Consider the following 12,697-nt stretch of genomic DNA (forward strand, 5'->3'; position numbering starts at 1 on the left):
ACGCATCTCTGACAACTGGTTATACAATGGGGGACGCATCTCTGACAACTGGCTATACAATGGGGGACGCATCTCTGACAACTGGCTATACAATGGGGGACACATCTCTGACAACTGGCTATACAATGGGGGACACATCTCTGACAACTGGCTATACAATGGGGAACACATCTCTGACAACTGGCTATACAATGGGGAACACATCTCTGACAACTGGCTATACAATGGGGAACACATCTCTGACAACTGGCTATACAATGGGGGACACATCTCTGACAACTGGCTATACAATGGGGAACGCATCTCTGACAACTGGCTATACAATGGGGGACGCATCTCTGACAACTGGCTATACAATGGGGGACGCATCTCTGACAACTGGCTATACAATGGGGAACGCATCTCTGACAACTGGTTATACAATGGGGGACGCAACTCTGACAACTGGCTATACAATGGGGGACGCATCTCTGACAACTGGTTATACAATGGGGGACGCATCTCTGACAACTGGCTATACAATGGGGGACGCATCTCTGACAACTGGTTATACAATGGGGGACGCATCTCTGACAACTGGTTATACAATGGGGGACGCATCTCTGACAACTGGCTATACAATGGGGGAAGCAACTCTGACAACTGGTTATACAATGGGGGACGCAACTCTGACAACTGGCTATACAATGGGGGACACATCTCTGACAACTGGCTATACAATGGGGGAAGCATCTCTGACAACTGGTTATACAATGGGGGAAGCATCTCTGACAACTGGTTATACAATGGGGGAAGCAACTCTGACAACTGGCTATACAATGGGGGACGCATCTCTGACAACTGGCTATACAATGGGGGAAGCAACTCTGACAACTGGTTATACAATGGGGGACGCAACTCTGACAACTGGTTATACAATGGGGGACGCAACTCTGACAACTGGTTATACAATGGGGGACGCATCTCTGACAACTGGTTATACAATGGGGGACGCATCTCTGACAACTGGTTATACAATGGGGGACGCATCTCTGACAACTGGCTATACAATGGGGGACGCATCTCTGACAACTGGCTATACAATGGGGGACGCATCTCTGACAACTGGCTATACAATGGGGGACGCATCTCTGACAACTGGCTATACAATGGGGGACGCATCTCTGACAACTGGCTATACAATGGGGGACACATCTCTGACAACTGGTTATACAATGGGGGACGCATCTCTGACAACTGGTTATACAATGGGGGAAGCAACTCTGAGGTCCAGGGACCAGCGGGAGACAGACAGTATACGGTTTATATACATGGAGATTGTATTTTATAGGAAGTTGCTCGGTGGGTAGAACAAGGGTTAATGCCCCTCACTCATCCATGACCGATTTCCCCGACGCGCTATCACCTACTATCATGGAAATGTTCTCTTGAGCGGAGGCGAAAGGCGATGGCGGGAGGTCACAGGTGCGGAACCCGCCGCAATGCAGAGGACAATTATCAGAAACCTCACAAATGCAAGGACCAGACATCCAATGCCGAGAGCGGGGCGGGGGGCGAAATCATGAGAATTACTGACACATGACCCTCCATGATTGAGCCATCAGCTCCTTCACATCCCCATATGGTGTATAAACCCTCCTGAGCTGCTGATGGCCGCTCCCAGTCTGCCACGGGATTAATATAATAATGTACAGAGCACCATGGGATTAATATAATAATGTACAGCACCATGGGATTAATATAATAATGTACAGCACCATGGGATTAATATAATAATGTACAGCACCATGGGATTAATATAATAATGTACAGAGCACCATGGGATTAATATAATAATGTACAGAGCACCATGGGATTAATATAATAATGTACAGAGCACCATGGGATTAATATAATAATGTACAGAGCACCATGGGATTAATATAATAATGTACAGAGCGCCATGGGATTAATATAATAATGTACAGAGCGCCATGGGATTAATATAATAATGTACAGAGCACCATGGGATTAATATAATAATGTACAGCGCACCATGGGATTAATATAATAATGTACAGAGCACCATGGGATTAATATAATAATGTCCAGCACCATGGGATTAATATAATAATGTACAGCACCACGGGATTAATATAATAATGTACAGAATACCATGGGATTAATATAATAATGTACAGAGCACCATGGGATTAATATAATAATGTACAGAGCACCATGGGATTAATATAATAATGTACAGCACCATGGGATTAATATAATAATGTACAGAGCACCATGGGATTAATATAATAATGTACAGCACCATGGGATTAATATAATAATGTACAGAGCACCACGGGATTAATATAATAATGTACAGCACCACGGGATTAATATAATAATGTACAGAGCACCACGGGATTAATATAATAATGTACAGCACCACGGGATTAATATAATAATGTACAGCACCACGGGATTAATATAATAATGTACAGAATACCATGGGATTAATATAATAATGTACAGAGCACCACGGGATTAATATAATAATGTACAGCGCACCATGGGATTAATATAATAATGTACAGCACCATGGGATTAATATAATAATGTACTGGACCATGGGATTAATATAATAATGTACTGGACCATGGGATTAATATAATAATGTACAGCGCACCATGGGATTAATATAATAATGTACAGAATACCATGGGATTAATATAATAATGTACAGAGCACCATGGGATTAATAAAATAATGTACAGAGCACCACGGGATTAATATAATAATGTACAGCACCACGGGATTAATATAATAATGTACAGCACCACGGGATTAATATAATAATGTACAGAATACCATGGGATTAATATAATAATGTACAGAGCACCATGGGATTAATATAATAATGTACAGCGCACCATGGGATTAATATAATAATGTACAGAGCACCATGGGATTAATATAATGTACAGAGCACCATGGGTTAATATAATGTACAGAGCACCATGGGATTAATATAATAATGTACAGAGCACCACGGGATTAATATAATAATGTACAGCACCACGGGATTAATATAATAATGTACAGAATACCATGGGATTAATATAATAATGTACAGAGCACCATGGGATTAATATAATAATGTACAGAGCACCATGGGATTAATATAATAATGTACAGAGCACCATGGGATTAATATAATAATGTACAGAGCACCATGGGATTAATATAATAATGTACAGAGCACCATGGGATTAATATAATAATGTACAGAGCACCATGGGATTAATATAATAATGTACAGAGCACCATGGGAATAATATAATAATGTACAGAGCACCATGGGATTAATATAATAATGTACAGTACCATGGGATTAATATAATAATGTACAGAGCACCATGGGAATAATATAATAATGTACAGAGCACCATGAAATTAATATAATAAAGTACAGCACCATGGGATTAATAGTGCTAAATAAATCAATAGTATATACCCTACCATGTGATCCCCACCCAAGTATGTGCTCCCTACCCTTACATCTGCTCACTACTCTACCATCTTCCCCCTACCCTACCATGTGCTCACTACCCTACCATGTACTCCTTACTCTTCCATGTGCTCCCTACCCTACCATGTGCTCCCTACCCTACCATCTGCTCCTTACCCTACCATGTGCTCACTACCCTACCATGTGCTCCCTACCCTACCATGTGCTCCCTACCATGTGCTCCCTACCCTACCATCTGCTCCTTACTCTACCATGTGCTCCCTACCCTACCATCTGCTCCTTACTCTACCATGTGCTCCCTACCCTACCATCTGCTTCCTACCCTACCATGTGCTCCCTACCCTACCATGTGCTCTCTACCCTACCATGTGCTCCCTACCCTACCATCTGCTCCTTACTCTACCATGTGCTCCCTACCCTACCATCTGCTTCCTACCCTACCATGTGCTCTCTACCCTACCATGTGCTCCCTACCCTACCATGTGCTCCCTACCCTACCATGTGCTCCCTACCCTACCATGTGCTCCCTACCCTACCATGTGCTCCCTACCCTACCATGTGCTCCCTACCCTACCATGTGCTCCCTACCCTACCATCTGCATCCTACCCTACCATCTGCTCCCTACCCTACCATGTGCTCACTACTCTACCATCTGCTCACTACTCTACCATGTGCTCCCTACCCTACCATGTGCTCCCTACCATGTGCTCCCTACCCTACCATCTGCTCCTTACTCTACCATGTGCTCCCTACCCTACCATGTGCTCCCTACCCTACCATCTGCTCCCTACCCTACCATGTGCCCCCTACCCTACCATCTACTCCTTACTCTACCATGTGCTCCCTACCCTACCATGTGCTCCCTACCCTACCATGTGCTCACTACTCTACCATGTGCTCCCTACCCTACCATGTGCTCCCTACCATGTGCTCCCTACCCTACCATGTGCTCCCTACCCTACCATGTGCTCCCTACCCTACCATGTGCTCCCTACCCTACCATGTGCTCCCTACCCTACCATGTGCTCCCTACCCTACCATGTGCTCCCTACCCTACCATGTGCTCCCTACCCTACCATGTGCTCCCTACCCTACCATCTACTCCTTACTCTACCATGTGCTCTCTACCCTACCATCTGCTTCCTACCCTACCATGTGCTCCCTACCCTACCATGTGCTCCCTACCATCTGCTCCCTACTGTCTGTTTTAAATGTTTTTACATGTTTCATGTACTTGCTGAGTGAGATGACTATTTCCTGACTATTGGGTTCTGCGTCCTCTGAAGTTCTGCATCTTTCTCTTTGGTTTTGTGCATTTGCATCCTGAGCCCACCAACCATTAGGACCTGCCCCACGTGGAACCTCCCTACCTGGCAGGCCCCCTCAGCACTGCACCAGCCCAGGAGATGGTTATACCCCAGCGTGACGTGCGGTCCTACTCCCCCCTCCTGGTCTCCCCCTGGTGAAGCTGAAGGTCCCTTCATGAATGTCCTCTCCCTCTCACCGTAGCTTGTGAATGGTGATACCTCTACAAGGGCACCAGGAACATCACATGACCGAGCAGAGGCTTTTATTTCATCACTTTCAATACATTGCCCTGAATAGTAGAAAAAAAAGAGTTAACTGCTATGAGACCTCCGACCAATCCTGAGAGAGTCCCCGCTTATCTCCAGTGGCGGCTACTGAGGGTCTCGATCTCCTTCATGAGGCGTAGGCAGAGTTCATCCTGATAGGGAAGTGCAACACACTGGACGGACAAGGGCAGACCCACCCCGCCTTCAACGGCCTGCAGAGACAGCACAAAATGTCACCAGAAGGGGGCAGAAGAGAGGAACAACCCCAACCCAAGGTAGAGAGCAGAGACATCTGAGGGGGCAGAAGAGAGGAACAACCCTGACACAAGGTAGAGAGCAGAGACATCTAAGGGGGCAGAAGAGAGGAACAACCCCAACCCAAGGTAGAGAGCAGAGACATCTGAGGGGGCAGAAGAGAGGAACAACCCCAACCCAAGGTAGAGAGCAGAGACATCTGAGGGGGCAGAAGAGAGGAACAACCCTGACACAAGGTAGAGAGCAGAGACATCTAAGGGGGCAGAAGAGAGGAACAACCCCAACCCAAGGTAGAGAGCAGAGACATCTGAGGGGGCAGAAGAGAGGAACAACCCTGACACAAGGTAGAGAGCAGAGACATCTGAGGGGGCAGAAGAGAGGAACAACCCCGACCCAAGGTAGAGAGCAGAGACATCTGAGGGGGCAGAAGAGAGGAACAACCCTGACACAAGGTAGAGAGCAGAGACATCTGAGGGGGCAGAAGAGAGGAACAACCCCAACCCAAGGTAGAGAGCAGAGACATCTGAGGGGGCAGAAGAGAGGAACAACCCTGACACAAGGTAGAGAGCAGAGACATCTAAGGGGGCAGAAGAGAGGAACAACCCCAACCCAAGGTAGAGAGCAGAGACATCTGAGGGGGCAGAAGAGAGGAACAACCCTGACACAAGGTAGAGAGCAGAGACATCTAAGGGGGCAGAAGAGAGGAACAACCCCAACCCAAGGTAGAGAGCAGAGACATCTGAGGGGGCAGAAGAGAGGAACAACCCCGACCCAAGGTAGAGAGCAGAGACATCTGAGGGGGCAGAAGAGAGGAACAACCCTGACACAAGGTAGAGAGCAGAGACATCTGAGGGGGCAGAAGAGAGGAAAAACCCCAACTCAAGGTAGAGAGCAGAGACATCTGAGGGGGCAGAAGAGAGGAACAACCCCCACCCAAGGTAGAGAGCAGAGACATCTGAGGGGGCAGAAGAGAGGAACAACCCTGACACAAGGTAGAGAGCAGAGACATCTGAGGGGGCAGAAGAGAGGAAAAACCCCAACTCAAGGTAGAGAGCAGAGACATCTGAGGGGGCAGAAGAGAGGAACAACCCCAACCCAAGGTAGAGAGCAGAGACATCTGAGGGGGCAGAAGAGAGGAACAACCCCAACCCAAGGTAGAGAGCAGAGACATCTGAGGGGGCAGAAGAGAGGAACAACCCCAACCCAAGGTAGAGAGCAGAGACATCTGAGGGGGCAGAAGAGAGGAACAACCCTGACACAAGGTAGAGAGCAGAGACATCTGAGGGGGCAGAAGAGAGGAACAACCCTGACACAAGGTAGAGAGCAGAGACATCTGAGGGGGCAGAAGAGAGGAAAAACCCTGACACAAGGTAGAGAGCAGACACATCTAAGGGGGCAGAAGAGAGGAACAACCCCAACCCAAGGTAGAGAGCAGAGACATCTGAGGGGGCAGAAGAGAGGAACAACCCTGACACAAGGTAGAGAGCAGAGACATCTGAGGGGGCAGAAGAGAGGAACAACCCTGACACAAGGTAGAGAGCAGAGACATCTTAGGGGGCAGAAGAGAGGAACAACCCTGACACAAGGTAGAGAGCAGAGACATCTAAGGGGGCAGAAGAGAGGAACAACCCTGACACAAGGTGGAGAGCAGAGACATCTTAGGGGGCAGAAGAGAGGAACAACCCTGACACAAGGTAGAGAGCAGAGACATCTTAGGGGGCAGAAGAGAGGAACAACCCTGACACAAGGTAGAGAGCAGAGACATCTAAGGGGGCAGAAGAGAGGAACAACCCTGACACAAGGTGGAGAGCAGAGACATCTGAGGGGGCAGAAGAGAGGAACAACCCCGACCCAAGGTAGAGAGCAGAGACATCTAAGGGGGCAGAAGAGAGGAACAACCCTGACACAAGGTAGAGAGCAGAGACATTTGAGGGGACAGAAGAGAGGAACAACCCTGACACAAGGTAGAGAGCAGAGACATCTGAGGGGGCAGAAGAGAGGAACAACCCCGACCCAAGGTAGAGAGCAGAGACATCTGAGGGGGCAGAAGAGAGGAACAACCCCGACCCAAGGTAGAGAGCAGACACATCTAAGGGGGCAGAAGAGGGGAACAACCCCCACCCAAGGTAGAGAGCAGAGACATCTGAGGGGGCAGAAGGGAGGAACAACCCCAACCCAAGGTAGAGAGCAGAGACATCTGAAGGGGCAGAAGAGAGGAACAACCCCGACCCAAGGTAGAGAGCAGAGACATCTGAGGGGGCAGAAGAGAGGAACAACCCCAACCCAAGGTAGAGAGCAGAGACATCTAAGGGGGCAGCGTCATTAGCAGAGATCCTCCCTTTAGGGGCTTGTACCCGCGGGTTCACCTTTTTGAAGAGCTTGTCCCAGGGGTCGTTGCTGTAGCCTCTGTAACCCTTCAGTTCTTCCTCATCTTCTGTGATGACGGTACCAACAGGGACAACTCCAGCCGGGAAATGGAGGACATTGTAGAGCAAGGTGTAGGAGATGGCGGCTGAGGGACAGGTCAGAGGTCAAAGCCACATTCTCAAGGGTCTCTCACGTACGGCCATGAATACTTACCGAGCAGTCTGCGCGCATAGCCAATGTTATAGGCCGGACCCAGCATGGGGCAGAGGACCACGTCCAGATTCAGACGCCTCCATTCACTGATGAACTCTCTCCGATAATTCTGGAGAAAAACATATTCATATAAATCACATAGACGGTGCACTAAATGTACGGGCTGTATACTATGGGGGTCCTCACAGTATATAATCCAGTGTATGGGCTGTATACTATGGGGGTCCTCACAGTATATAATCCAGTGTATGATCTGTATACTATGGGGGTCCTCACAGTATATAATCCAGTGTATGGGCTGTATACTATGGGGGTCCTCACAGTATATAATCCAGTGTATGGGCTGTATACTATGGGGGTCCTCACAGTATATAATCCAGTGTATGGGCTGTATACTATAGGGGCACTCACAGTATATAATCCAGTGTATGGGCTGTATACTATAGGGGCACTCACAGTATATAATCCAGTGTATGGGCTGTATACTATGGGGGTCCTCACAGTATATAATCCAGTGTCTCTGGTGTTCTCTTTCCATTACCTATACCCCTGGGTAATCTCTACTCCATGTATAGCCAGCACATATGTTACCTGCAGCAATATATGATCCGCCCAGGAATCCGTCACACACCTGACAAGGAGAAAAGAGACAAAAAATTGGGGGAATTAACTAAATTACCATTCCCACCCCTACGTGGTCTATAGTGGGTGATGCTGGGGGATCTGGAGACCAATGGGGTCCAATTATTCTGTAGGAATCTGAGAGATAAACGGGCAATACACAGGGACAACAAAGACCTTGTGACCTCCAGAGTGTGTGAAGGACTCACCTGGGTCCAACAGCAGAAGACAAAGCCTGGGAGATCCGAGGGAACTAGAAAAAGACAAAATGTTAGGACAATGACTGACATTACACACAGATAGTACACCTGTACTGAGAGGTGTGTGTGATCTGTGCGGTGACACTGAGGGGTAACAGCTCTGACATTACACAGGTAGAACACCCGTACTGAGAGGTGTGTGTGTGATCTGTACGGTGACACTGAGGGGTAACAGCTCTGACATTACACAGATAGTACACCCGTACTGAGAGGTGTATGTGATCTGTACGGTGACACTGAGGGGTAACAGCTCTGACATTACACACAGATAGTACACCCGTACTGAGAGGTGTGTGTGATCTGTACAGTGACACTGAGGGGTAACAGCTCTGACATTACACACAGATAGTACACCCGTACTGAGAGGTGTGTGTGATCTGTGCGGTGACACTGAGGGGTAACAGCTCTGACATTACACACAGATAGTACACCCGTACTGAGAGGTGTGTGTGATCTGTACAGTGACACTGAGGGGTAACAGCTCTGACATTACACAGGTAGTACACCCGTACTGAGAGGTGTGTGTGATCTGTACGGTGACACTGAGGGGTAACAGCTCTGACATTACACAGGTAGTACACCCGTACTGAGAGGTGTGTGTGATCTGTACAGTGACACTGAGGGGTAACAGCTCTGACATTACACAGGTAGTACACCCGTACTGAGAGGTGTGTGTGATCTGTACAGTGACACTGAGGGGTAACAGCTCTGACATTACACAGGTAGTACACCCGTACTGAGAGGTGTGTGTGATCTGTGCAGTGACACTGAGGGGTAACAGCTCTGACATTACACAGATAGTACACCCGTACTGAGAGGTGTGTGTGATCTGTGCGGTGACACTGAGGGGTAACAGCTCTGACATTACACAGATAGTACACCCGGCCTGAGAGGTGTGTGTGATCTGTGCGGTGACACTGAGGGGTAACAGCTCTGACATTACACAGGTAGTACACCCGTACTGAGAGGTGTGTGTGATCTGTGCGGTGACACTGAGGGGTAACAGCTCTGACATTACACAGATAGTACAACCGTACTGAGAGGTGTGTGTGATCTGTGCGGTGACACTGAGGGGTAACAGCTCTGACATTACACAGAGAGTACACCCGTACTGAGAGGTATGTGTGATCTGTGCGGTGACACTGAGGGGTAACAGCTCTGACATTACACAGATAGTACACCCGTACTGAGAGGTGTGTGTGATCTGTACGGTGACACTGAGGGGTAACAGCTCTGACATTACACAGATAGTACACCCGTACTGAGAGGTGTGTGTGATCTGTGCAGTGACACTGAGGGGTAACAGCTCTGACATTACACAGGTAGTACACCCGTACTGAGAGGTGTGTGTGTGATCTGTGCGGTGACACTGAGGGGTAACAGCTCTGACATTACACAGATAGTACACCCGTACTGAGAGGTGTGTGTGATCTGTGCGGTGACACTGAGGGGTAACAGCTCTGACATTACACAGGTAGTACACCCGTACTGAGAGGTGTGTGTGATCTGTGCAGTGACACTGAGGGGTAACAGCTCTGACATTACACAGGTAGTACACCCGTACTGAGAGGTGTGTGTGATCTGTACGGTGACACTGAGGGGTAACAGCTCTGGAATTACACAGATAGTACACCCGTACTGAGAGGTGTGTGTGATCTGTGCAGTGACACTGAGGGGTAACAGCTCTGACATTACACAGGTAGTACACCCGTACTGAGAGGTGTGTGTGTGATCTGTGCGGTGACACTGAGGGGTAACAGCTCTGACATTACACAGGTAGTACACCCGGCCTGAGAGGTGTGTGTGATCTGTGCGGTGACACTGAGAGGAAACAGCTCTGACATTACACAGGTAGTACACCCGTACTGAGAGGTGTGTGTGATCTGTGCAGTGACACTGAGAGGTAACAGCTCTGGCATTACACAGATAGTACACCCGTACTGAGAGGTGTGTGTGATCTGTGCGGTGACACTGAGGGGTAACAGCTCTGACATTACACACAGGTAGTACACCCGTACTGAGAGGTGTGTGTGATCTGTGCGGTGACACTGAGGGGTAACAGTTCTGACATTACACACAGATAGTACACCCGTACTGAGAGGTGTGTGTGATCTGTGCGGTGACACTGAGGGGTAACAGCTCTGATATTACACAGATAGTACACCCGTACTGAGAGGTGTGTGTGATCTGTACAGTGACACTGAGAAGAAAAAGCTCTGGCATTACACAGATAGTACACCCGTACTGAGAGGTGTGTGTGATCTGTACGGTGACAATGAGGGGTAACAGCTCTGACATTACACAGATAGTACACCCGTACTGAGAGGTGTGTGTGATCTGTGCGGTGACACTGAGGGGTAACAGCTCTGACATTACACACAGATAGTACACCCGTACTGAGAGGTGTGTGTGATCTGTGCGGTGACACTGAGAGGTAACAGCTCTGACATTACACAGATAGTACACCCGTACTGAGAGGTGTGTGTGATCTGTACAGTGACACTGAGAGGAAACAGCTCTGACATTACACAGATAGTACACCCGTACTGAGAGGTGTGTGTGATCTGTACAGTGACACTGAGAGGAAACAGCTCTGGCATTACACAGATAGTACACCCGTACTGAGAGGTGTGTGTGTGATCTGTGCGCTGACACTGAGGGGTAACAGCTCTGACATTATACACAGATAGTACACCCGTCTGGAGAGGTGTGTGTGATCTGTACGGTGACACTGAGAGGAAACAGCTCTGACATTACACAGATAGTACACCCGTACTGAGAGGTGTGTGTGATCTGTACGTTGACAATGAGGGTTAACAGTTCTGACATTACACACAGATAGTACACCCGTACTGAGAGGTGTGTGTGATCTGTACGGTGACACTGAGGGGTAACAGCTCTGACATTACACAGGTAGTACACCCGTACTGAGAGGTGTGTGTGATCTGTGCGGTGACACTGAGGGGTAACAGCTCTGACATTACACAGGTAGTACACCCGTACTGAGAGGTGTGTGTGATCTGTACAGTGACACTGAGAGGAAACAGCTCTGACATTACACAGATAGTACACCCGTACTGAGAGGTGTGTGTGATCTGTACGGTGACACTGAGGGGTAACAGCTCTGACATTACACAGATAGTACACCCGTACTGAGAGGTGTGTGTGATCTGTACGGTGACACTGAGGGGTAACAGCTCTGACATTACACAGATAGTACACCCGTACTGAGAGGTGTGTGTGATCTGTACGGTGACACTGAGGGGTAACAGCTCTGACATTACACACAGATAGTACACCCGTACTGAGAGGTGTGTGTGATCTGTACAGTGACACTGAGAGGAAACAGCTCTGACATTACACAGATAGTACACCCGTACTGAGAGGTGTGTGTGATCTGTACGGTGACAATGAGGGGTAACAGCTCTGACATTACACAGATAGTACACCCGTACTGAGATGTGTGTGTGATCTGTACGGTGACACTGAGGGGTAACAGCTCTGACATTACACACAGATAGTACACCCGTACTGAGAGGTGTGTGTGATCTGTACAGTGACACTGAGAAGAAACAGCTCTGGCATTACACAGATAGTACACCCGTACTGAGAGGTGTGTGTGATCTGTGCACTGACACTGAGGGGTAACAGCTCTGACATTATACACAGATAGTACACCCGTGTGGAGAGGTGTGTGTGATCTGTACGGTGACAATGAGGGGTAACAGCTCTGACATTACACAGATAGTACACCCGTACTGAGAGGTGTGTGTGATCTGTGCGGTGACACTGAGGGGTAACAGCTCTGACATTACACACAGATAGTACACCCGTACTGAGAGGTGTGAGTGATCTGTGCGGTGACACTGAGAGGTAACAGCTCTGGCATTACACAGAT

The 12,697-nt window shown here is 48.4% G+C and overlaps 1 protein-coding gene across 1 annotated transcript in view; it reads right to left on the reverse strand.

Moving 5' to 3' along the window:
* Positions 1–5,062: 5,062 nt before the first annotated feature.
* LOC142188429 (fatty-acid amide hydrolase 1-like) overlaps positions 5,063–12,697 on the reverse strand; it is a 69,583-nt gene continuing 61,948 nt past the window's right edge. The window contains exons 11-15 of the mRNA XM_075261838.1: positions 8,749–8,792; positions 8,510–8,549; positions 7,919–8,027; positions 7,705–7,850; positions 5,063–5,295 (exon numbers count right to left, since the gene is read on the reverse strand). Coding sequence (XP_075117939.1) covers positions 5,173–5,295; positions 7,705–7,850; positions 7,919–8,027; positions 8,510–8,549; positions 8,749–8,792 — 462 coding nt within the window. The 3' untranslated portion in view covers positions 5,063–5,172. The remainder of the gene's footprint in view (positions 5,296–7,704; positions 7,851–7,918; positions 8,028–8,509; positions 8,550–8,748; positions 8,793–12,697) is intronic.

The sequence above is a fragment of the Leptodactylus fuscus genome, unplaced genomic scaffold, assembly GCF_031893055.1.
Source record: "Leptodactylus fuscus isolate aLepFus1 unplaced genomic scaffold, aLepFus1.hap2 HAP2_SCAFFOLD_461, whole genome shotgun sequence".
Lineage (NCBI taxonomy): Eukaryota > Metazoa > Chordata > Amphibia > Anura > Leptodactylidae > Leptodactylus > Leptodactylus fuscus.